Source organism: Tachypleus tridentatus, chromosome 3, assembly GCF_004210375.1.
Source record: "Tachypleus tridentatus isolate NWPU-2018 chromosome 3, ASM421037v1, whole genome shotgun sequence".
Classification (NCBI taxonomy): Eukaryota; Metazoa; Arthropoda; class Merostomata; order Xiphosura; family Limulidae; genus Tachypleus; species Tachypleus tridentatus.
In genome coordinates this window covers 69,460,410-69,487,808 of record NC_134827.1, presented here as the reverse complement: position 1 = coordinate 69,487,808, position 27,399 = coordinate 69,460,410, and the positions used below count along the sequence as shown (strand labels likewise).

Here is a 27,399-nt window from a genome sequence, read left to right as displayed (position 1 = left end):
GGAACAGCTATCACAGGTAATATTGCTCATTTATCCAAAAATAAAACAAATCATCCACCTGTGGATTATGAACTGTACTTTTCAAGTTTTTCTTCTAATTAATAGTTTTCGAACGTGTAGAAATGGCCATAAGTTGTTTTAATACTTGTTTAAATTGAATTTTAGGATACCAAGGCTATTATGCCATTATACCAGACACAGAGCGGGTGGTATGGATCTGGTGCCTTTTCTTTGTACTCGCCATTCCCCAGCTTGGTACACTCCTCAGACACCTCAGAATATACGTCTTCAAAGTCCCACAAACTTCGAATCTTCACCAGAAGACTGATCAGGATGTTAGTCTGGCTGTAAGAGTGAAATCGTTAGAGATATTTTGTTACCTTTTAGTTCTGTGTTTTTTTTTATTTATGAGTAAACATGAAATCTATGACTTATGGCTTCTTCTACTTAATGTTAATACAATAGATTTAAGGTAATCCCATGTGGCTTCTTCTATTAAGCGTTAAGAAAACGGATCTTCGATAATCTAATGTGAATTATACTTATTGATAATATAATTCATTTAAAATAGTCATTCATGGCTTCTTATACTTAATGTTAATACAACAGATTTAATATAATTTTGTGACTTCTTCCACACAGTGCTAATACAAGGAATTGGAGATCTCTTGTATCTTCTTCTACTTAATTCTAAGGCCCGGCATGGCCAAGCGTGTTAAGGCGTTCGACTCGTAATCCGAGGGTCGCGGGTTCGAATCCCGGTCGCACCAAACATGCTCGCCCTTTCGGCCGTGGGGGCGTTATAATGTGACGGTCAATCCCATTATTCGTTGGTAAAAGAGTAGCTCAAGAGTTGGCGGTGGGTGGTAATGACTAGCTGCCTTCCCTTTAGTCTTACACTGCTAAATTAGGGACGGCTAGCGCAGATAGCCCTCGAGTAGCTTTGCGCAAAAATTCAAAACAAACAAACAAACTTAATTCTAATACAACGACTTAAGACAATATCTTATGACTTTTACTTATTTTGAATAGGCTATATCTTAGATAACCTGTTGAGGCTTTTACTTAATATTAAGAAAAGCCACTAATCATGTATGCATCTGTTATATGAGAAAATTATTCGCCTGATAAGATAAAGTATCTAAAAGAGTCAGCTCGTTTCAGAATTAATTCGTGTTTTGTTCTTATTTTAAATGTTTTACTGAATACTAGAGTGTTAACATTATTTCTATGAAAATAAAATAACGGCCGTCTTCAACAAAATGTTCAACGTTTCGGATAGCATCTTTATCAAGATGGTCTTAGTACGCCATATATATACACTTAACAGCGAGTTAGGCCTAACGTACTAAGTTAATACAATTTGAGAATAACATACTGTTCATGATTGTAAGGGAACAATATTTTTTGAGACAATAACACATTGACTGTTTAAAATTACATTCAAAACAAATTAATTTTTAAATATAATAATGCTGTATTATCTCTCGGTTTGCATTTTATCGCCTATTTGTTTCTTGTTTTAAAGGTTTTCGGTGAAAGCACAATTAGTGTTACAAACTGTTATCTCACTCCTCTACACAAATGATTGAACCGAGTCACCTGGCATTCTGAAGATATTCAAATTAAACTGAAGTTTCCGCGAGCCATAACATATATATAGATTTCTACGAGTTAGCAATGTGATAAGCAGCCAATCACATACAGTCACTAAGGGAATGAGGGGAGACAAATTATCAGTTTGTTCCGGTAGAAATACGTCAAAATTAGGAAAATTACCCCAGAGAAAAGCAGGAGAATGCATATAATTTAATTCAGAGCCCAAGAGCTTTCAGGACCATATGTGTGTGTGGTTATTTTTCTTACGGAAAAACCATACCCTACAATACGACAGACATGACCTACAGAACGACCGTCATCACGTTACAATACATCACTTTAGGTAATACATCTATCATCTACAGTACGATGTCCATCAAATAAGCTACAATCCTATCACTTTATATTATGACACCACCCTGCGTCACGAAACGAATAACCTTACAGTACGACAAACATCACTTAAAGTACGACACCGATTAATATGTAATACGAAAAGCAACATTCTATAGAGTCACTGACATTACTCTCAATACGACACCCATCACCCTAAGAAATGACAGATACTATCTTACATTAAGACACCCATTATTCGACATGGCAACATGGTTACTCTTCATTAACCAAAGTCCTGCATTTATAGAGATTTTGAAAAAGGAAAAATAACTGAGCTAAATTTATTGTTTTTTGTTTGTTTTGGAATTTCGCACAAAGCTACTCGAGGACTATCTGTGCTAGCCGTCCCTAATTTAGCAGTGTAAGACTAGAGGGAAGGCAGCTAGTCATCACCACCCACCGCCAACTCTTGGGCTACTCTTTTACCAACGAATAGTGGGATTGACCGTCACATTATACACCCCCACGGCTGGGAGGGCGAGCATGTTTAGCGCGATGCGGGCGCGAACCCGCGACCCTCGGATTACGAGTCGCACGCCTTACGCGCTTGGCCATGCCGGGCCCGAGCTAAATTTAAACATTGGCCATATCCAAGAAAGAAAGGATACTTTGAACATGCCTTGCCTAACTAATAAAATACGTTTAACAGCTATGAAGTCTGAACTACCAATATGTCTAACACAAACACTAGGAATAAACAACTTTACCCATCTACTTACCTAAGGAAGTACATACAGAAAAGGGGGATTCTAAAGTCACTTGCAAGAAAGTTTATACAAGTGAAACAGGAAGAACTTAATAATAAAAACTCCATGATATCAAGAACGTTCTACCATATATTCGATAAATTATCCATGATACCAAAAACAATCCATGGTAGGTAGCAATAGCTATCCATAGTAGATAACGACAACTAAACATCATAGATCCCAGAACTCACCCTCATAGATATCGATGACTATCCATTATAGATACCAAGAACTAACCAAGGTCGATACAAATAACTATTGATGATAGATACTAAGAACTATCCATTTTAGATACCAAGAGTTAACCATGGTATATACCAAGAACTATCCACTATAGAAGTTTTATAGTATCAGTTACAGTTTCTGTTTTAGTGCAACACTCCTTAAGAAGAAACTGTAAAACGAAATATTGAGTGCCCATTTAAAGAGGAATAATACATTTGATGTTATAAGGTTGTTTATTACAAGTATCAATGTCTTTTTTTATGCCAGTATGCACTACAAAATTAAATAATACGTATTGTTATGGTGTACCATGACACGAATAAGTAAACCAGCGTTGTTTCTTTGCAACGGTAGATCGGACAGTTGTTTTATATACTTGTAATAAAATGGTTTTGATACAGTCGTAATCCGTATCAATGTCTTTTTTTATGCCAGTATGCACTACAAAATTAAATAATACGTATTGTTATGGTGTACCATGACACGAATAAGTAAACCAGCGTTGTTTCTTTGCAACGGTAGATCGGACAGTTGTTTTATATACTTGTAATAAAATGGTTTTGATACAGTCGTAATCCGAAATGTTGGCCAATGTTAGTATAAACTAATTTTTTGATGTCACTTGTCGTTTGTTTTTATATCGATATTTCCTTTATTTCATAACACTATACATTTCCCAAGTAACAAAAAAACGTTGATAAAACTTAATTATTTTGTTATTCATGACAGGATTTTAAATGTTTTAGAACACCTAAATCTTTTTTTTCTTTGTACAGATTTTTCTACTGTTTGTAGTAGAATCTTTACACGTGATTGGTCTAGTACTTCTAGTTTTCCTCGTCTTACCAGAGCTGGACGCTGTTAAAGCAGCGATGTTGACCAACTGTATTTTTTTTCTACCTGGTTTGGTTGCTTTTCTATCACGAGAGAAAAAACTAAAGAGTTGCGTATCAAATATTTTTGACATTCTTTCTCTTGTTGCACAATCGTCAGGTTTTGTAGTCTGGACCTTAATTTTTAAAAATTGGGCAATTCCTGCAGCTGTAGTTTTGGTGTCAATTAATTCTTTGGAGAATTACATTGATGTGAACAACAAATCGCCAATGTATTTGCTGAGAAAACTCATTAAGGTAAAAAAAGTCCTCGAGACAAATAGGTACTTTATATTTATTATAATTTCCATATGGAAGATCATTTTAACATTTTGTGGTATGTCAATTATTGTCTACCTAACCGCAAACGACGTTTCTTTGCTCTTTCGTGATTTCCTTATCAGTTTCCAAGAACATTCTATTTCGATAAAAGTGAAGAGCAAACATATCACAGAAATAGACCTAGGCAACACACGAGTGTTTTTGAGTGGCAGGTTACCGTTATACCTCCTATTTGTACAAGTAGTATCTTCTTGGATTTGTTATACATTCGGAAAATTCGCGTGTAAGATTTGTATCCAGCGATTAAGCTTTGCCTTCCCAATATGTCTGACGGTGCCTGTTTCCATCTCCTTGCTTCTTGCTTCTTGTGAGACAAGAAAAAAATCGGTCTGTTTCTTCCAAGATATCTTTCCAGACTTCCTGTTCTGGACTTGCCCTGAAGGGAAGTTCATTGAAAATTTCATCAAAGAATCGTACGTCTGGTTGTGGGTTCCTATGATACTTTCACAGACTTGGATCACGGCCCACATCTGGAATTCAAAAGTCAAAAGAATGACGTCCACTCAAGAGTAAGTTCTACTACTTTCTTTATTAACAGTAATTAAAAATATTATAATTAAACTATTAATTATTTTATACCTAAACTTTATATTTTACTTACTTAATTAAAGATAGCTTTCTTTCTTTCTTTCTTTTTAACCATTTCTAAAGCAATATATTCTTAATAGCTTTTTAAATAATGTTCTCCTCGCTGACCACATGGTGTATGAAATGAAACACATAACACTACATAGAAATATATAATAAATATCTCTACACAGGCCAGATGATCTACATAAGTAACTCAACTCCGTTTGTATATCACACATTCCATAACTCCGTCATTCCCAGTTTGCCTATGAAAAACAAAATTCCACCTTCTGAATGCGCTCGGGCTATAGGATTTTTCACATTTCGTATCAAGATTTCATGAGCCTACGATTTTTCTGACGTCATAAAAATAATTAAAATGTTATATTGAAAAATATTTCTATAAGTATTCTGTATATCAGCCTGCATCTCTACTACTATTATATACATACATGCTATGTGACCGATATATACCACTACGTCCCCCAGTGGAAAAGCCTCCTGAGTTTTGCCGCTAGAACTCGGGTTTCGATACGCGAGGTGAACAAGGCTCGGATAGTCCTTGAGCAGCTTTGTGCTGAACAACTACATGTCCAAACTACTACCATTATATATATAAACACTATATTAACATTCCATACCATTCAATTATACATATAAACACCATATTAACATTACATACCATTCCATTATATACATACACGTTACATTAACGTGCCATACCACTACTATTATTTACATATACCAAATATGTCCAATACTACCACCATTATATACGTACACGCTATATTAACGTTCATTACCACTACCATTGTACACATAAACGCTATATTAACATTCCAAACCATCACCATTATACACATACACGCTATATTAACGTCCCAAGAAATTACCATTATATCCATACACGCTATATTAACGTCCCAAGAAATTACCATTATATCCATACACGCTATATTAACGTCCCAAAAAATTACCATTATATCCATATACGCTATATTAATGTTCCACACAAGTGCTATATTAACTTTTAGTACTACCATCATTAATACATACACGCTATATTAGCATTCCATTCCACTACCATTATATATCATGTCATTCCTTAAGTAATGTTCGATTTTAGGTTTAGAAAATTGTTGTTGTTGTTTTGAATTAAGCACAAAGCTTAATTAACACAGTGGTAGTGTTAATTAGTTAAAGGTAGTGGTATGTAACGTTTATATTGCGTTATATATATAATGGTGGTAGTACTGAACGTTAATATAGCGTGTATGTATATAACGTTAGTTGTTCTGAACATTACTATATCGTATATGTATACAATGGTAGTGGTATGTAAAGTTAAGCAATGACTTGTTTAACGTTACTATCATAACGGTAGTACTGAACGTTATTATAGCGCGTATGTATATAATGGTAGTATTACTGAACGTTTATGTACAATGTGTGTATGTAATAGTAGTTATATGGAACCTTAATATAACGTGTATGTACATAATGCTGGTTGTACTCAACGTTAATATAGCGTGTATGTATATACTAGTAGTAGTATGAAACGCTAATATAGCGTGTATGTATATAATAGTAGTGGTATAAAACGTTAATATAGCGTGTATGTATATAATGGTAGTATTAGTGAACGTCAATATAACGTGTATGTATATAACGTTAGTAGTACTGAACGTTACTATATCGTATATGTATACAATGGTAGTGGTATGTAACGTTTATATTGCGTGTATATATATAATGGTGGTAGTACTGAACGTTAATATAGCGTGTATGTATATAATGGTAATAGTATGGAACGCTAATATAGTATGTATATATATAATGGTGGTAGAGGTGAACGTTAATATGGCGTGTATGTATGTAATACTAATGGTATAGAACGTAAATATAACGTGTACGTATATAATGGTGGTTGTACTGAACGTTAATAGAGCGTGTTTGTACTAAACGTTAATATAATGTGTGTGCATATAATGGTTCTGGTATTTAACGTTAATGTAGTGTGTATGTACCTAATGGTAGTGGTGTGCAACGTTAATGTACAGTGTATGTATGTAATGGTAATAGTACTGTACGTTAATATAAGGTGTGTGTGTATATAATGGTTGTGGTACTTAACGTTAATGTAGCGTGTATGTATATTATGGTAGCAGTAGTACTGAACGTTAATATAACGTGTTTTTATCATAGATACATCTTATATTAACCATTACATGCGGACACCTGATGTTAAAGTTGAGTACCACTACCCTTCCTTAGAAGAAAAACACCCCTAAACCATCACAGAAGCTCCCTCCTCCCCCACATACTTCGTAGTAGATGCTGTGGATAGATGTAAATATATTTCAGTTTTATTGTATACTAAACTTTGAATCTACTATTCCAAACTTAGATTTATCTGTTCATAACATCCTTTAACAATGAGCATGAGTCTAATTTTTGTATTTTTTGGAAATTTTATTCTCTTGACAATATTTGGAGGTCAAAATAAAGATTGTTTTTACTACTACACCACTAAATATTCCATACTTTTTTATTCTTCTTGATTATGTAGGTCTGAACATTTTTCTGTGATTTGTTACATCGTCGTTTATATTATATTTTACATCAGTTCCAGTTTTCCTTCTGACTTTAAGGCTACATAAAGAAATATACTTAACATTAATATCACTGAGTTTGGGTTTTCTGTCTCTTCCTTTCCTATATTCAAGTTTACCTGTCTTGGTTTCACAATACCGGGTGTATTTGACAATGATTGATCAGCATGTCAAAACTGCAGCAATCGGTCAGAGTGCAATCAGTATTACACAAAGTGTTTATACGAACTCTCTGCTCTACTAACAATCCTCTACAACAACAAGAACACTTAATATATAGTGTTAAACACTGTTTTCTCAAGGTTTATTTGTGGAGTACTATTAAATTGATTTATTCTAGCATAAACCAGTACCATATGCTAGCTCATTTCTAGCGTCTTTCTATATGGTTAATACACTGCACGAAGTATCATGTTTGTTTGTTTGTTTTTGAATTTCACAAAAAGCTACTCGAGAGCTATCTGTGCTAGCCGTCCCTAATTTAGTAATGTTAGTCGTCACCACCCACCGCCAACTCTTGGGCTACTCTTTTACCAACGAATAGTGGTATTGACCATCACATTATAACGTCCTTACGGGTGAAAGGGCGGGCATGTTTGGCGCGGCGGGGATGCGAACCCGCGGCCCTCAGATTACGAGTCGCACGCCTTAACACGCTTGGCCCTACACTTTGTATTAGAGTTTAGCTGAAGATAACAGCAATGACTTGTTTTAATCCAACGATCTTCTTTTCCTTGTTGAAAACTTTACTGAATTTTATCTTGGACTTTTCTATTTATTTTTATTAAAAATAAGATCAGAATATACTTATCGAAAAGTAATTATCAGAAATACTGGAATAACAACATTATTAAAGTTTTTGATAATCATAGTTCTTTTAATAGACCAAATATTAATATTATTTCATGATTTCAAGAGTTAGTTGATAATCACTATTAAATCTGACCTGAATTTAAAGAATACTCGATGACCATTACTCATCTGTGATCTATCATTTAGAGATTATTGATGAACATTTTAAAATCTGTGACTTAACATTAAAATATTTGTTGATTAGTCAATCATGAATATTATTAATTTTGTAGACTTAAAGTTGACAGACAGTTAGAAGGGTTTAACACAACATTTGCTTTTATCCAAAGCATAGAAATATCTAGTACAAAGTAAATATCCAACGCATAGAAATACCTTGTACAAAGTAAGCATCCAATGTATAGAAACATCTGGTAGAATAACACAAATTCTGGTATAAAAAAATATCCAAAGCATAGAAATGTGCATTACAAATACATAAATCCAAGAACATCGTAAAGTTCCTACTATATATAGCTCCAGATAGTTTATTTTGTCTAGACACAAAAAACAAAACTATCTGAGATTAGCTGAGGGAACACAAGATGTATGTTTGCTTAGTCATAAATTTTAAATAAAAGACATCGTGACTGTGAGGAAGTAACTGTAATTTTTTTTTATTCTGAGAATCAAGAACCGTGTAAACCACATTTTTTTTTGTTTTTATAGGTATCAAAATATATCTCAAAACTGATTATTCATTTCATAGTGAATGTCACTCATTGTAAAGTTAGTATGTGATTATTTGTTTTGTTCCTGAATTTTGCGCAAAGCTACACAAGGGTTATCTGCATTAGCCATTTTTAATTTAGCATTGAAAGAATAGAAGAAAGTCAGGTAGTCATTACCACCCACCGCTAACTATTAGGCTACTCTTTCACCAAGGAATAGTGCGATTAGCCGTAACATTATAATGCCCCCACGGCTGAACGGACAAGCATGTTTAGTGGAATGAGATTTGAACTCATAACCTAACTAGTGGCCAGTCATGATATGTGATGGAACATTGGATTTCGAATTATTATAAAAATATTTAAAATTTTCTTAAGAGTTTAAAATATAATTTTATCTTAGGTTATCAAAGAAGGGGGTCTAAGTATTTGCTTCTTATCTCAAGCATTCTCATATAGATGTGTTTTTATTATCTGAATTTATCTGATGTTCTTTCGATAATTTTAACTGTGAATATTTAATAAGCCACGCTATCATATAACGGACTTTACAAAAGTTAAACATTTTAAGGTTTTTACAAATGTTTGATATTTTATCCACCAGGTTATTTGTGAATCCATTGTATGTGGGTGCTTTGGTTGATCAAACAATGGCTTTATACCGAAGAAGGAAGACGGTAGAAGAAGATGAGGTAAAGAATCTATTGTCATAGAATTGTGTAATTTTGTGGCTGGTATTATTTCTGTTGATTGATATATTCGAGGAACACAGATATTTCACTAAGAGCAGTGAAATAAGGTTTATCAATCTTCTCATACAAATATGAGAAAAATGAGAGTAGTACTAGTATATACTGGAAGTCAGTGTTATAAACATTTTGCTTTCTTCAGAATGTTTAACATATCTTTAAAGAAATGATAAATTTTAGAAGGAATTTCACATAAAGAGCGATTCTATCAATAGGTGATGACGTGTATGATAAATTTTTCAATAATAAAGATAAAAACAATATTATTACAAATTACAGTTTTTACAATAAGAAAGAATATATTTTAACACAAGCATGACCTTTTAATCTCTGGTACGATCATTTCTTGTACTAAAGTTCCTTACTGTAAAAGCTGTAACTTGTGTTTATATGATATTTATAATTGTCAGTTAGAAAACACAAAACCAAGAAGGTCAGATGGTTAAGGTAGTACTCGACTTGTAATCTGAGGGTCGCGGGTACGAATCCCCGTCACACCAAACATGCTTGCCCTTTCAGCCATGGGTCGTGATAATGTGATAGTTAATCCCACTATTCATTGGTAAAAGAGTAAGTAGCCCGAGAGTTGGCGGTGGATGGTGATGACTATCTGCCTTCCCTCTAGTCTTACACTGCTAAGTTAGGGATGGCTGGCGCAGATAGGTCTTGTGTAGCTTTGCGCAAAATTCAAACCAAACCAAAACTAAAATATTAACTTGCTAGCTGGAGTACTCGTCCCCTTGGCAGAAGTTACGTAAATTCATGATTAACGAAAGGTTATACTAGGACATGAAAAGTTGCTTACTTTATTTGTTACTCTAAAAAAAAAAAAACACTCTCATAAAAACTACAGAACGCAAATTGACAAACTGAAAATGTGTGTGTTATTTTACATCTTGAATTATGAGGCATTCATTAGCCCATGTATCTAATGAGCTTCCATTTGTTTGTTTAAAATTAAGCACAATGCTTCACAATGGAGTATTTGTGTTCTGCCCAATTGAGGTATCGAAACCCATTTACTAGCGTTTTAAGTCCGCAAACATATCGCTGTGCCACTAGGTGGCATGAACCTCGGTAAGAAATTTGGTGAAGATTTACCTACGAGGGTAAAACGACCATAAAAACGGAAAAATATAAAACTGAAATCTTTATGTGCTCCCTCATGGACCTAACGAACATCCACACCCAAGTAGTTACATGGACATATCATAGGAATTTTGTGTGTATGTCTTTCTGTTGTTAAATTTGCATGTCTTTCTGCATATCTTTCTTCTCTAGATGCTCCCAGTGGTACAATGCATGTCTGCGGGCTTACGTGGTACGACGTTAGAAACCGGGGTTTGATAACCGTGGTGGACAGAGCACAGAAAGCCTATTGTGTAGCTTAATTACAAACAAACAGATAAACTTTCTTCTTAATTTTCTAAAAATCTTTGAATTCTCAGTCGTTCTAATCTTGATTCCTTATCTTCATTTTTTTTATCTTTGAGCAGAATTTCTTTTCCTATTACTTTTCATCCCATATGTTCTTTCTTCTTCTATGTTATTTCGTTTTTTTTCTCTCTTTCTTTTAAAATATTTTTCTTTGTGCTGCTTGAGATCTTTACTTTCTTTTATGAGGCATTTTCAAACACAACTTTTACGATTGGTTTAGTTTGAATTTCGCGCAAAGCTACTCGAGGGCTATCTGCGCTACCCGTCCCTAATTTAGCAGTGTAAGACTAGAGGGAAGGAAACTAGTCGTCACCACCCACCATCAACTCTTGGGCTACTCTTTTACCAACGAATAGTGAGATTGACCGTCACATTATATAGCCCCCATGGCTGAAAGGGCATATTTGGTGTGACGGGGATTCGAATTCGCGACCCTCAGATTATGTGTCGCGTGTCTTAACCACCTGGCTATTCCGGGCCCACAGCTTTTAAGAAGAAAGGTATTGAAATCAATTTTGACTGAATAGAAATTATTTTAGGGGAATACACTTTTTTTCTGTTAAACAGTAAGTGGTTGGTTGACAAATAATCCAATTGACAAGACAAACTACTTTTCTCTACTCTCTTTCTTGCTGTACAATATGCAATAGATTCACTTATGTTACTATGCGGGTTTTTACAGTCGTATCTCGAACTTTAAATATATGATAATTGTCTCTTTTTCATCAAAGTCCACTCAGATTGTTTCAATTACTTTAGCACATCTGTTGACAAGCTACTGCTAAGCTAACAACCACTCAGCCTGACTTTACTTTCAGTAATTTAACATTTTCTGACTTCCTTCTGTTTTACTTAACTTCTTTTGTTGGTTACCACAGTTGTGTCCAGAGCTTTAAATAATTGTATCTTTCTTTCGTCAAAAGTTTACATAAGCCGGTTCAGTTACTTTAGAACACAGTTGATAAGATAAATTATTTTTCTGTCTCTGTGAAATACGGCTGTGAAACACACTAGAGAAATCACTCATTAACGTTAATCACACACACGCCAGCTAACGTCAAATTTCTTTTCACTAACTAACTTTTTTTCTGACTGAGTTTCACTTAAACTCACGATGAAATGATCTACGTAATGAAACTTGTCATAGCTATTACTTTGAAAATAACTAACTTTTAAAACACTTGTTATGAAAACTAAATACTCATTATATGTGACACCACTAAATAAGTTAGATAATAACTATGGAGCTAAACAGTCCTTTATATCCAACAGGGTTGGTACAGGTTTAATTTATGCTAAACTTTTAAAACATTATATATCTGAAGGGTTGTTACAGGATTTTCAATGTTAAACTTGGTAATTAAAAGTATATATCAAATGTTTTGTTTATTCTGAGAGAATATAATTTTCTTCTGTCAGAAATTGAAGCTACCTGAGGAATATAACACATTTCTCAAGATGGGGGAAGCAGTTAAAATATTTGCATGTGCAACTATGTGGCATGAAACATCTGATGAAATGGTCCAGTTACTCCAATCTCTCATGAGGTATAAAGCTTTAACTATTAGGTACATGTTAGGTTAACATCTGATGGAATAATTCATTTAATCCAATCCTTTACGAGATAAGTAAGTTTTAGGTACTTCTAAGGTTAACACATAATGAAATGATACAGCTACTGCAATCTGTCAAATGGTAAGAAAGTTGTATAAAGTATTTGTTAGGTATTTCTTAATTTTAGTTATATTATATTTCTCTCATTTTGCCTTTTTCTTATAGATTAGACAAGAAACAATGTACGTACAGGATATTAATGAATGAAATGGCTTACAAACACCGAGACCATTTTGAGTTTGAAGGTATCTATTTGTTCATGTCCTTTAAACTTCCGAAAAGACTAATAATGCTTTATAATTTTATAATTGGAACATTTTACTGCATAATACTAAGTGTACTGTATGAATAACTATTAACTCCAAATAGAAGAACTTTCTATTACAGTTACGTGATCATGACAACAAAATTGAATCTTACTACTCTATTCTTGATGTAATCTGAATTATACTGATAAAACCATAAAAACAAGTAAAGAATGGCAGAAAATATGACACAGTATTTCATCACACTTAGCATGGCATCGTCAGGTGCTCAACATCCTTGTACACGACATTTAGGTACACCCAATTGATGACGTCAATTTGAGGTAGCATAAATATAAACCTTCTCCTTGTATTTTATTTATTAAAAGTTTGTATTGCTTTATTAAAATTGCTTCTATTATTTTACGTTTATTAATGAAATGTGTAGCAAAATGAAGTAACACTTACTACAATTTTTTAGCAACAGGGAAACTTTTCCCCAAGGTATTCCTATATGTCCAAATTGAACAATATATAATGCCACAATCTTTCAAATTTATTCATGAGTTTGAAATACCATCCAAAATCAGATCTAATTAATGAACAAGCTAAAAATATTTTTATCTGAATAATTGTTTTTTTGTTTTTGAAATTTGCGCAAAGCTACTCGAGGGCTATCTGCGCTAGCCGTCCCTAATTTAGCAGTACAAGACTATAGGGAAAGCAGGTAGTCATCACCACCCACCGCCAACTCTTGGGCTACTCTTTTACCAACGAATAGCGGGATTGACGAGAACATTATAACGCCCCCACGGCTGAAAAGGCAAGCATGTTTGGTGTGACGGGGATGTGAACCCGCGACCCTCAGATTAGGAGTCGCACGCCTTAACCCTGAGGAAACGATATCAAATAAATATGGTGAATAATCAATGTTAGATTTTAACATTTTGTTATCTAACAAAGAGTTCATAAATAACCTTGAAATGCCCCACACTTGATTCAGAGTTAATGTAAGAACTATAAATGTCACTTAATATAATAAAGACATTATGAATATTCTTGAAATGCCTCATACTTGACGTTCTCTTGTACGAATGCAAAATATTTCCTACCTAACAAAGATATCATGAATAGCCTTGAATGTCTCACATTTGATGAAGATCTCTTGCATGATCTCATTTTTGTACCTAATAAAGAGCTAATGAATAATATTGAAATGCCCCGTACTTGACGAAGAACTCGTGAATGAACTTAAAAACTGTTTCTTACTTAATAAAGAGTTCATGAATGCATCTTACATGAGATGAATATGTTTTCCATGTATTTCGTATTTGTTGCACAATTAAAATGTTAAGTGTATGCCTGAAATTCTTCATTTATAACAAAAGTCATAATTTCCTTGTACCATGAAGAAAACATGAATAAACATAAAATGTCAGTGGTTTGCTAGAGACATCTTTAAAGATCCTTCACCAAATGAAGACCACACATGAGTTGTGTCTTTCTTAATGACTTAGTAAAGCCTTTTGTTTTGTAGAAAAGTTAGAAATGATTTTTAAAGCTCTCAGTAATCCAAGAATAATTTCTGGCAAACTGATCCTTTTTGATAATTAATTTAATCTGGGGGATTTGTACCTGGCTAATAAAAACTTCTAGATCTGTAGCATTTTTTATTAGCTAGGTACAAATTTTGTAGATTGGTAACATTCATATTATTTGATATCTTGATGATTTGATCAGTGTTTTGTCAACTGGATTGAAAATACAACTCAAATGATTTGTAGAGGTCCAACATCGTGAAACAGTTTCTGGTCTTTTATTCTCTTTCAGCCCATATATTTTTTGATGATGCATTTGAATATGATGAAGAAAATGACATCACTTCAATGAACACTTATGTAAAAAGCCTGATTAATTCTTTGAAAACAGCTGCCAAGTAAGTGAAGGTTTAAGTATGCCCTATTGATGTTCTATTTTAATCATCTTTTGTGTCATAAAGAAATCAAGTTAAACTCTGGAACTTATTTTAATATATGAATAATGCTTTAGTTAACTTATAAACTTTAAAACAGAGGTGTTAGTAGTGAGACAAAATAGCATACAAACTTTGTATGTAGTCAGCAATAAATTCAAAGAATGTAAACAGCTTCATACAACATTTTGTTTTATAGACCAGTGGCTAACATTCTGGTACATGCTCTCCTTTCAAGTGATCAATGGTAAAGTTATATAACTGTTGAATTGCCAGCATAGTGTACAGCTCCTATTGTCAACTTCTAAGATAAAAATAATCATGTAGCTCTTGAACAAAATGATGGAGAACCAGTTTTAAATAGTGGTGAAGTCACATACTCAAACTATAAACCAGGTCTGTTAATAAAAGCTGTTGTCCAATTATTGCCCATGATTTCTAAGCATATGTTCTTTAATCTAGTGTCTGTACATGATCCATGGTATTCTAAATATTTTTCTGTTGTTTAGTGTTTCAGTGCATTTCACACTATTTTAAGTATATTTTCTGTAGTACAGTGTCTCAGTATTCTAGGTATATTTTGCATATTCCTATTTCTTTGGACTTATACCATTAGAAATCAGGTTTTAATACTCGTTGTAGGCAGAGCACAGATAGCCCTTTGTGTAGCTTTGTGCTTAATAACAAATAAACAACTTTTGCATATTCTAATGTCTCAGTTTGTTCCATAGTCTTTTTTTAAATATATTTTGAATAGTTCAGTGTCTCAGTTTATTCTATATTATTATAATTATATCTTCTATAGCCTCACGTCTCAGTATGTACCATATTATTTTAAGTATATTTTCTACAGTCCTGTGTCTCAGTGTATTCCACAGTATTTTAGGTATCTAAGGTCTCAGTTTATTCCACACTATTTTAAGTATCTTTTCAATATTACAATGTTTCAGTATATTCCTTATTGTTTGAATTATTATTTTATATAATCCAATGTCTGAGTTTGTTCCATAGTACTTTAAGTATCTTTTCTGTAATATAATATTTCAGTGTGTTTCAGAAATTTTAAAGTATATTTTCTATAGCCTAATGTCTCAATGTGTTTCACAGTATTTTAAATATGTTTTCTGTAGTATAATGGCCAGATGAGATTCACAGATATATATATATATATATGAAGGTTTATTTCTCAAACTACTTATTTGGTCTCTTATTAATCCTATTAGTGAGCAAATTTCTTAGACGAGATGTTGTATCAATAACTTCTGTACACCTTTCTTTTATTACAGGTAAGGGTTAATGGAGATTGATAGTGAATAGTAGAGCCATAGCAACGATTCTAAACATATTTAATGAATATTCCAGAATTATGCATATTCTACCTTCAGCAAATCTATTAAAATAGCAATTTGGACAATCTTTCTATAATTGTTATCTCCATAGATTTTATGAATATGAAATATGTGAAAATTCAAAATGTTCATTATGGATGTTTATAATTGTTGCCATGGCTCTACTATTCATTAGCAGACTTTGTTTTCCACCATATATATCACTTGCTTAAGGGAAATTTGTTTGGATTGTGAAAGTTTTTCTTCTTCAGCAAACATCCTTCTAAATAGTTTTTAAATAAGTTTTTTAAAGGCGTTTCTTTTTCTAATCTGTATAATATTTTGTTTATTTATGAAAGTTTATACAGTTGTATTTTTTATTTTTCATTTACACAATGATATAACAGGTAGAGGTTTTCCACTGATAAACAAACTAATGTCAACCAACAAAGTAAAGAAATGACTTCAGTCACATTAAGCTTTGAAACACATACACTCAGTTTTACAGTTTAAATTAAAGACTATTTCATCTGTAGCATTCTGTGCTTGGTGTAGTATAACACTTTATAGATAAATTAACTAAAATATATTATATTACAGCTACATAAGAAGAAATCAATTAGATAATAAAGTAAAATCTATGGTTCATGTGATTTTTCTTTTTCAGTTATAGTTACTATCCTGATATAGTGATGGCACTAAAAAAAATTGAAACCCCATATGGTGGTCGACTTGAATGGACCATGCCTGGTGGGAATCCATTAATCGTACATCTAAAGGACACACGGAAAATAAGACACAAGAAACGATGGAGCCAGGTGTGTAGCATTATATCTTCACAGTTGTAAGCACTATATCTTTTTGGTAATTTAGCACTGTACCATTATAGTTGTATATCACTTTATCTATATGGTTGTGTATCTTATTGGTAATTTAGCAATATACCATTATGGTTGTATATCATTTTATCCATTTGGTTGTGTGACACTGTATCATTTTTATTGTTTAGCACTGTACCTATTAATCATTGAATACCTCTCCATGCTTGTATAGCATTGTGTCATTATAGTTGTGCATCACTTTATCTGTATTGTTCTCTAGTACTGTATTAATATGGTTGTTCCATATTAATCGTTACTGTTGTCTAGCATTTATCATTATAGTTGTTAAGATTGTATTGTTAAGATTGTATTGTTATGATTGTCTTGCACTGTAACATCATAATTGTCTAGCCTTTTAATATCATGGTTGTCTATCACAGTATAATTATGGTTGTCTATTACATGATCATTTTAGTTCTCTAGCATTGTAGTATTGCCACTGAATCATTAAAATGTAACCTATGGAAAACTTGGTACTAAGCTGTATATAGGTTCTTTTGAGCTCAAATTGTGTGCTTTGCTATATATTGTAAATGAAAATTATCTAAAGTCACTTTTTCAACATTTCTCAAATATATTGAAATACAAAACTAGCTTGTCATACATTACAACAAAATGCTGCAGTAACCAGACTCAAATAAAAAAGAATACGTTAAGATGTAATAACAATAGAATTCCAAAATAAAAGTTTCAAACAACTAGAATACAAATTGTATCACCTATAAAATAAAAAAACTGTTATTAAACTTGTGGTTGGCCAGTACATAATACAAATGTTTATAAACGATATAAAATAAATCAGTGTTATTAATTTCAATAAATAAAACAATTAGGAGAAAAACCTAATCCCCACTTTAAGGTCAATAACATCATAGAACAACAATTTCTTCTAACTATATCTTCTGCACTAACTTGTTTAAGGTCAATACACTGTATTCATTTAGTGGTTAGACTAAATGTATAACCCTATACATTTTATCACTTGTATAGGGTTAAAATTTTTCCCCTATACACGTAGGGGAAACACAGGGTTTGTGTTTACCAAAGTAAGGTTTTCAGTCACACCTTCTATTCAATATTGTCAACTCATAAAGCTTCTTAACAGTCTATCATTAATATGATTAGTTATTACCATAATTTACATAATCTTTCACAGCGTTAATATCTGTATAACATTGCTAAGGAAGATTCTGTCAATTTTATAATACAGTTTGATAGTATCATACTTTCTTTGTTTAGTAGTAATGTGATTTATTTAACTGTCAGTACTTTTTACCCAATTGTCAGTACTGTGTTTTATGTATTAGCAATAGGTCAATACTTATGGTCGAATATTACAAAGCAAGAGTAGTTTTTGATAAATTCAGCTGATAAAACTTTGTGAAAGGTCTATAGTTAGGTTAAATGTTTCAATATTATAAAGTGTGGAGCAGTTGGTTCTGTTTAATTACAATTTATAGAACTCTTAAAAAGATCCAAAATTATGTTGAATATCCCAGTTTTCTAAAGAAAGAAGTACTTAATTAAAATGTATAATATTATGTTGATTATTTTAATAGTATAAAGAATGAAGTAGTTTCTCATAAATCATGTGGTTCTGTTTAATGTCAACTGATAGAACTTGTTAAAGGGTCTATAATTATATGAATATTCTGATACTATAATGTCTAGAGTAGTATATCATTAATCAAAGAGTTCTGTTTAACATCAACTCATAAAACTTGTTAAAGGATCTATAATTATGTGAATATCTTGATACTAAAATGTCTGAAGAAGTTTATCATTAATCCAGTGGTTCTGTTTAATGCCAACTGATAAAACTTGTTAAAGTGTCCATAATTGTGTAAATATATTGATATAATAATGAGTGAAGTAGTTTATCATTAACCAAGTGGTTGTGTTTAACATCAACTGATAACACTTATTAAAGGGGCTATAATTATGTGAATATCTTGATACTATAACGTCTATAGTAGTTCATTATTAATCAAGTGATTCTGATTAACGTCAACTGATAAAACTTGTTAAGTGTCTGTAACTACGGGAATATCTTTATACTATAATGTCTGTAGTAGTTTATCATTAATCAAGTGATTATGTTTAATGTGAACTGATAGAACTTGTTAAAAGGTCTATACTTATGTGAAAATGTTGATACTATAATGTGTGGAGTAGTTTATCATTAACCAAGTGGTTCTATTTAATGTCAACTGAGAAATCTTGTTGAAGGGTCTTTGATAATGTGAATATCTTGATACTATAGTGTCTCCAGTTGTTTAACATTAATCCAGTGGATCTGTTTAATGTCATCTGATAAAACTTGTGAAAAGGTCTATAATTATGTGAATATCCATTTACTATAATGTTTGGAGTAGTTTGTCATTAATCAAGTGGTTCTTTTTAATTTCAACTTATAAAACTCTTTAATGGTGATTTATGTGATTTTCTGGATACTATAATGTCTAGAGTAGTTTATCATTAATCAAGTGGTTCTGCTTATTGTCAACTCATAAAGCTTCTTAACAGTCTATTATTATGTCAATATCCTGTTACTTTAATGTTTGGAGTAGTTTATTATTGATCAAGTGGTTCTGTTTAATGTAAACTGACAAAACTTGTTAAAGAGTCTATAATTTTGTGAATATCTTGATACTCTAATGGCTGGAGTAGTTTATCATTAATCAAGTGGTTCTGTTTAATGTCAACTGACGAATCTTGTTAAAAGGTCCAAAATTACGTTGACTGTTCTAATATTATGAATTCTGGCCTAACTTCTAATTAACCAAGTATTTTTGTAATGGTGTATCCAATGGACTTATGATGTTTGTTTGTTTTGGAGCCAATTGAGTCGTGAGTGGACACTAAAATTTTTTTATTACAGGTAACTTGTAAATATAAATAATGAAGGTAAACCTATTTAGGTAACATATTATTGTTAAATCCTGTAAACATCCCTATTGTAAAAATTGTGAAGTGTTGCAGGTGTGCGATGCCAGGTCAAAGCATAGTTTTTGGTCCCAAGTACTAAACTATAGTGTCTATTATCCAAAAATATGAAGAAATATTGGCAGCTTTATTGTTATAGTAATATTTTGTTATTATTTTCATTAAGTGCTGAACAGATGTGATCACAAGAACGTTATTGATTTTTCAATATATTTGTTAAAAGATATTTAGTTTCTTCTATTTTTATTCTGCAGGTTATGTACATGTATTATATTCTTGGTTATAAATTCATGAATTCTTTGAAAAATAAATTTTACAACACAAGTAAAGAAGATGAGAAACTAATGGAAGCAATGGGAGATAATACCTTCATCTTGGCCTTGGATGGTGATACTAGTTTCCAGCCACCTGCAGTATCCATCCTAGTTGACCTGATGAAGAGAAACAACAACCTTGGAGCAGCATGTGGACGAATTCATCCAATTGGTTCAGGTATGTAATAGTTAGTTTTTCCTCAAGTTAGCAAAAGCAGCCTTACCCTTACATAAAGCATGTTGTATTAATATCCCACTCATCACCTTCCATGTAGTTGTTTAATACCACAGAAACTTTGTGTGTTTTGAGAAGATTATGTAACAGCTCTTTCTGAAACAAAGAGACCATAAAGTTGTGTTAGATCAAGATTTTGGAATACACACACAGTAATATCTTTGCACTAAATGGAAATGAAAGGAAAAAAAGAAATACTGATTAATGTAGAATAGAATAATCATCCAGAAAGATACTTATAATAGGGTGTACTCCAGCCACAGTAAACAATGTGTAACATCTTGTAATGGGTGAGAATCAACAATGATAACAGTAAGCAACAGAATAATATATGAAGTCAGTCTGTCAACAAGGCCAACAGGGTTTGTGTTTACCAAAGTAAGGTTTTCAGTCACACCTTCTATTCAATATTTATCTTAAGCAGTTGGAAAGTGAAATAAGTATTCATGGTATTCTATGTAAATGTACTTATGAAGTTGGTAGATTATTAGAACAGGTACTAGGCAACATTTATCTTTGTAAACTAGTTGAATTATTGAAAATGGAAGGAAAGGAGAGGTAATGCCAACTATACTGCAAGGCTATTTCAAACATGCACAGTCATCAGATAGAGTATGACAGGACAGGTAATGAGACTTCAAAATAATGTTAATGCAACATACTTAACCTCCAAACTGGTGTTTATCGTACTTATTCGTTTTTAAGTTAATACAATTAATTTTCAGGTTAAACTACATTCCTGCTATAATATTTTTGATTTATGTACAACATATTTTATCTATGTAAGAGATGTTTGAATTTACTGATCAACATTTAGTTAGACATGTATGGATGATTTATTTCAATAAGTTGGAACCAAAATGTTGACTTATTAAACTTGAATATGAATGACCTCTAAAGAATAAAACATTATACTTCAAGGTACTTTCAATTTCCACAAAACTCACAAACTTAAATAATTGCAATAAGGACTTTTTTGATTTCATTAATTATAATGCATACATTTTCAGTGTAGAATAGAGAATATCACCTAAAATGAGGCCCAAAGAAAGGCTAATTGTATTTGACATATTATATTCTTTATTCACGTTAATGAAACTGGTATTCACTAACCATTTGCTGCTAGTTTTTAACTTAAAATTTTCTTCTCAGGATTTATGGTTTGGTATCAGAAATTTGAGTATGCCATTGGTCATTGGCTCCAGAAAGCTACAGAGCATGTGATTGGTTGCGTTCTTTGTAGCCCAGGATGTTTTTCACTGTTTCGTGCAAAAGCTTTGTTGCAAGATAACGTGTTGAAGACATACACTAAGAAATCTGAAGAACCGCTTCACTATGTACAGTATGACCAAGGTAAGAAGGCACTCTCCTTTAAAACCTTATTTCTCCTACTTATATATCTTTAAGGAAATCATATGATTGGAAATAAAACCAATTGCTATGCTTCTAGATGACATAAATATTTGTACTGTAAGATCCACTTTTTATTCTTCATTTCAAAACTTCTAAATTTACACAGTTTTATGTTTTCATCCCTTTTTATACTTAGTTTTAAGAATGTATTATACAACTTACTATTTATCAAATAGCTTAGTTTTGGTAAGTCAGAGACAAAGTGGCAAGTATTTACTCTATATGTGATAATTCAACAAACTTCAATGTTTGTATATTACTCCAGATACATAGTGTGTATTTGTGTAGAGTGTATGTACTACCCTAGGTACATATGTGTATCTGTGTACACTAAATGAATTACTCAAAGTACATAGTGTTTAAATATTTTAAAAAAAGCACCTTGAAAATAAATATTTGATGTAGGACACTAAGAAACATATTGTGTAAAACTCTAACAGGAGCCAAACACAAACTCTCTTCACATGTGCCTTTTAATAAAAGTTACATATGCTAGAGATTGTCTGGTGAATTTCGTACAAAGCCATTCAAGAGCTATTTGTATTAGCTGTCCCTCATTTATAAGTGAAAGACTAGAACGTATAAAAGTTTGGATACAGCTTGACTAAGTAATGAAACAATTTATTGTAAATGTATGACATTTAAACCATATTTTATCATCCTCATGTAGCAGTTTACAGAGACATGTAAATATATATATACTCTTCAAAACAAGAAACGCAAAAGGGATATTTTTGTTATTTTAAAGAGAAATATATGTAATAAGGTTACAAGCTCAGAGTATGTGATGTTACACGTGTTAAGGCACAGATTGTCAGACCAAAATGACAATAAAAGTTGTGCACTTTGAAAACAGAGGAAAACATCGGATTTTTCGCCAAAACGCATGCGTGTCCAATAAATTTGTTTGAGAGATCTGCATGTTCTGCAAGTGCAACATGTGCAAAATCCCTATCAAAGTGACGGGTTCTCGGTTTCCATAGCTCAGTGTTAAGCCACCGACACGCAATACAGTTACGCCAAGACTGACTGAAGCACAACGCAACAACGCCATTGGTCGCTTGGAAGCAGGCGAATCTCGATCAGATGTTGCCAGAGCTGTGAATGTCCACCCAAGTACCATCACAAGGCTATGGAATCGTCACCAACAACATGGATCAACTCGTGACCGTCCACGATCTGGCAGATCTCGTGTGACCACGCCCGCACAAGATCGCAACATCTGGTTATGTCACCTTCGGGATAGGACCACCACTGCGACGTCTACTGCCTCAACCATACCAGGGATGCGTAGGATTTCCGATCAGACCGTACGCAACCGTCTACGAGATTCTTAGGCCCCATGTGCAACCCATCATGGAGAACGTCAACGACGTTTTTCAACATGACAACGCCCGTCCTCACGAGTGGGACGAGTTGGACCTCAACTTTGCAGGCTGAGTGGACAGCCATTCCACAGGATGTGATTCGTCATCTCATCGCTTCCATGGGTAGGAGATGCCAAGCAGTTATTGATGCTAACGGGGGGCAAACTCGTTATTGACGTTGAGTGACGTTAAACTTCACCTAGTGAGCGTGGACTTCGCCTTTGCAGACTTTGGATGTTCAGAGTGAATGTGCAAAGTTTCACACATGTCATACAGAACTACCCGGAATAAACTTGTTAACAATTTGTCTCATATTTTGCCTTTTGTGTTTCTTTTTTTGAAGAGTATATATATAAAGTACAGAATAAAGAGGTTACATGACTGAGGATTGCTTTGCTGTGAGGTATTAATTTAGGGTGGGGACATTTGTTCAATTAAGATGAATTCCTTTACTCAGTGTTTTTTGATGTGTGGTTCTTTGTTTAAAATTACAGTATTTTATTTAAATGTACTGTGGTTTCTGAGTTGCAGCTCAGAATAAAGATAGTTATCTTAATTGAACAAAACAACCCCATCCTAAACTACCTATATTAGACTGTGAAACAATCTTCAGTCATGCGACCTCTTTGTTCCATACGGTATATCACATTGTCGAAACATTTTATGTTTACAATAGTTTTTGTTGTTTTTTTCATTAGCCAGTCAAGCTGTCTCCAAACTTTGTTTCTAAAAAGTGGGTTCTTTGTCATCAAAGACTAGAGGAAAGAGCTACTCAGTACCATCCACCACTAATACTAATTTTTGGTCTACTATGATCAAATAATGGGATTGATTATTACATTATATTGCCCCATGCTTGAATGAGCAAGCATGTTCAATAATTGAATTCAAACATGCAACTTGCAAACTGTAAGTCAAGCACCTTTATCAACAGGCTAAAGTAACTCTTTGTTAGACTTGTGTCTCCACAACAGGCAGTTGCCATCTATTCTACACAGTTTCATCAGGCTAAAGTAATATTTAACATGTTAATTCTGAGAGTTGTGTGTAGTAAAGAATAGGTTACTGGAAAGTAATACATTAGTTATGAGATGTGTGTTTGGTGAAAAATGGGTCCCTGTAAAGTAGTACTTATCATTTTAATTTTGAGAATTGATTTTAAAGAATGGGTTTCTGGAAAGCAATAATTATTATTTAAATTCACGCCAGGAGAGGATCGGTGGCTGTGTACCCTTCTTCTTCAGCAAGGTTATAAGGTTGAATACAGTGCTGCATCAGATGCCTACACACACTGTCCAGAAACTTTCAAGGAATTCTTCACACAGAGACGTCGCTGGGCGCCATCAACCTTGGCAAACATAATGCAACTACTAAACAATTATAAAAGAACTGTTGCTCTTAATGGTAATATTTCTTATCTCTACATAATGTATCAAAGTTTACTTATGATTGGTACAATCCTTGGCCCTGGGACTATCTTTCTGATGTTGCTTGGTGCTATGGTAGCTGCCTTAGGAATTGACAACTGGACATCTTTGTGGATCAACCTTATCCCCATAATTTTCTTTACAATTATCTGCTTTCTGGCTAACAATAATACACAGGTAGAGTACATTTTATGTGACTGCTGTTGTAAATATTGTTCTAGTTATATTGTAGATGAGAAGACATCAAACCAATCTCAAGTTTTTGTATAGGGTTCAAATTATTTATAGCAGATAGACAGACGTCTGTGGCTTGTTGATGATACTTTTCAGTAATAAAACAGATAGTACACAATTCAGTTTTAAAATGATATATTCAGAACAGGTCAATATATGTACAAAAAATCTTTAATCTATTTGATTATAATTTTTGAATCAAGAGCTTTAAATAATTCTTTTTTCGTCAAAATTCCACACAGGCTAATTCAGTTATTTTAGAACCCAACTGGCAAAATGAATTATTTCTTTACTCTTTTTATTACAATAGAATCAGTGGTAAGTTCACATCCGGAGCTTTAAATTATTCTCTTTTACATCAAAGTCCACACAAGCTGGTCATTTATCTTAGCATTCAATTATAAAAGCAAATTTCTTTTTTTCTATTTCTGTTAGTACAATACAAAGACAAGAACAATAAAGAACAATCCCTTTATGGTCAAAGGGGCAATCACGCAGTCTACCTTCACTTCTTTCACGTTCTTTCATTTACTTAACTTGCACTAACTTATGTGTATATATATATACGTTGCTCAATCGAGGCATAGGCCTGGCATGGCCAAGCGCGTAAGGCGTGCGACTCGTAATCCGAGGGTCGCGGGTTCGCATCCCGGTCGCGCCAAACATGCTCGCCCTCCCAGCCGTGTGGGGCGTTATTATGTGACGGTCAATCCCACTATTCGTTGGAAAAGAGTAGATCAAGAGTTGGCGGTGGGTGTTGATGACTAGCTGCCTTCCCTCTAGTCTTACACTGCTAAATTAGGGACAGCTCAGTGCAGTGGGCTAACAACCTACTCACTTAAATACTTGGTTGAAGAATCCGCAAGCGATTGCGGCCCTATGTTTCTAGATGGAATCTAATGGTGATAACTAACTAACTAACTAATCGAGGCATAGAACTTTCCACAAACTACGAGACTTTATGACAGGTATTTCTAACAGGCAGCACGCGGCATGGTTTTGTGTGGCCTGCGAAGGTCTATTGAAAAATAACCTACTTTTATGTTTGCTATTCTAGTTTCTTTTATATGCAACATTTTTTCATTAAATTTATTTAATACGTAAGTTAACATGTTTAAATTACATTTTCCTTTTATTTTCACAATGAAATACATCTTTTTTCACAATATGCCCGTCCAAATGTCATGTAACGTAAAGTTTGTTTTTGTTTGTTTTTTGAATTTCGCACAAAGCTACTCGAGTGCTATCTGTGCTAGCCGTCCCTAATTTAGTAGTGTAAGACTAGAGGGAAGGCAGCTAGTCATCACCACCCACCGCCAACTCTTGGGCTACTCTTTTAACAACGAATAGTGGGATTGACCGTCACATTATAACGCCCCCACGGCTGAAAGGGCGAACATGTTTGGCGCGATTGGGATGCGAACCTGCGACCCTCAGATTACGAGTCGTACGCCTTAACACATTTGTCCATCCCGGGCCGTAACGTAAGTCACATTCAGATTAACTCCTTCCCCAATCGTAACTCATTTTACCATGTTGAAAGGACATAAATTAACCCTACCATGAATCTACAGGGTGGCCCGTAAGTCCCTACCCATCCATATATTTTATGTAACCAGTGTATCTGTGTACTGTCCCTCATTCTCGCTGCAAAGTAATTATGCGACGCCATGTTCTGTGAGACATTTTCCTTAACATAGCACGGGTTATTGTTCCAAATGCCGCGGTAACAGCTGCCTTCAACTCATCATTAGTATTATAACGTTGTTTATAATAACATATGGATAGGTAGGGACTTATGGGCCACCCTGTATTTACTCTTTATTTTGCATTACGTAATACACCAACAAGCCCTAATTTGACAAAAATATAATGCTGCCCACTACTAGACTCATGAATATAGTTATGGCCCTAGGGCACTCTTAAGTTGGAAACCTCTGCTTTATGATGTAACAATAGTCACTTGAAGTAATGAGAGAATTTCAGGTTTGAGTAATGCGATGTCACTTCACAACTAATGACTTACACAACAAATGATTTGTAAACAGTTACTTAAGCAAACTTACCATTACTATTGCTTCTAAAAATAACTTACTTTAATATTCACACAATATAAACTTGATAATGTTTTCGTACTGAACTTAAAACAAACTGTCGTGTATAACTAACAACCAGCAACATACACTATATGGCTAAAAGTATGTGGACACCCCTTCAGCCACACCTATTGCTAAAAGGTGCATAAAATCAAGCATACAGCCATGCAATCTCCATAGACAAACATTGGCAGTAGAATGGGTTGTAGTGAAGAGCGCAGTGACTTTCAACGTGGCACTGTTATAGGATGCC

The 27,399-nt window shown here is 33.4% G+C and overlaps 1 protein-coding gene across 7 annotated transcripts in view; it reads left to right on the top strand.

The window, feature by feature from the left end:
* LOC143247090 (chitin synthase chs-2-like) overlaps window positions 1-27,399 on the top strand; it is a 47,555-nt gene that overhangs the window by 15,795 nt on the left and 4,361 nt on the right. For 4 of the 7 annotated variants that reach the window (XM_076494536.1, XM_076494537.1, XM_076494534.1 and 1 more), the window contains 10 exons: window positions 166-347; window positions 3,746-4,692; window positions 9,493-9,580; window positions 12,494-12,621; window positions 12,854-12,933; window positions 14,764-14,869; window positions 16,901-17,051; window positions 20,315-20,552; window positions 21,762-21,962; window positions 24,599-24,993. In XM_076494536.1, the coding sequence (XP_076350651.1) occupies window positions 166-347; window positions 3,746-4,692; window positions 9,493-9,580; window positions 12,494-12,621; window positions 12,854-12,933; window positions 14,764-14,869; window positions 16,901-17,051; window positions 20,315-20,552; window positions 21,762-21,962; window positions 24,599-24,993 (2,516 nt within the window). Of the gene's footprint in view, window positions 1-165; window positions 348-3,745; window positions 4,693-9,492; window positions 9,581-12,493; window positions 12,622-12,853; window positions 12,934-14,763; window positions 14,870-16,900; window positions 17,078-20,314; window positions 20,553-21,761; window positions 21,963-24,598; window positions 24,994-27,399 lie in introns of all 7 variants that reach the window. The other 3 variants (XM_076494539.1, XM_076494540.1, XM_076494538.1) reach the window with 2 other exon arrangements.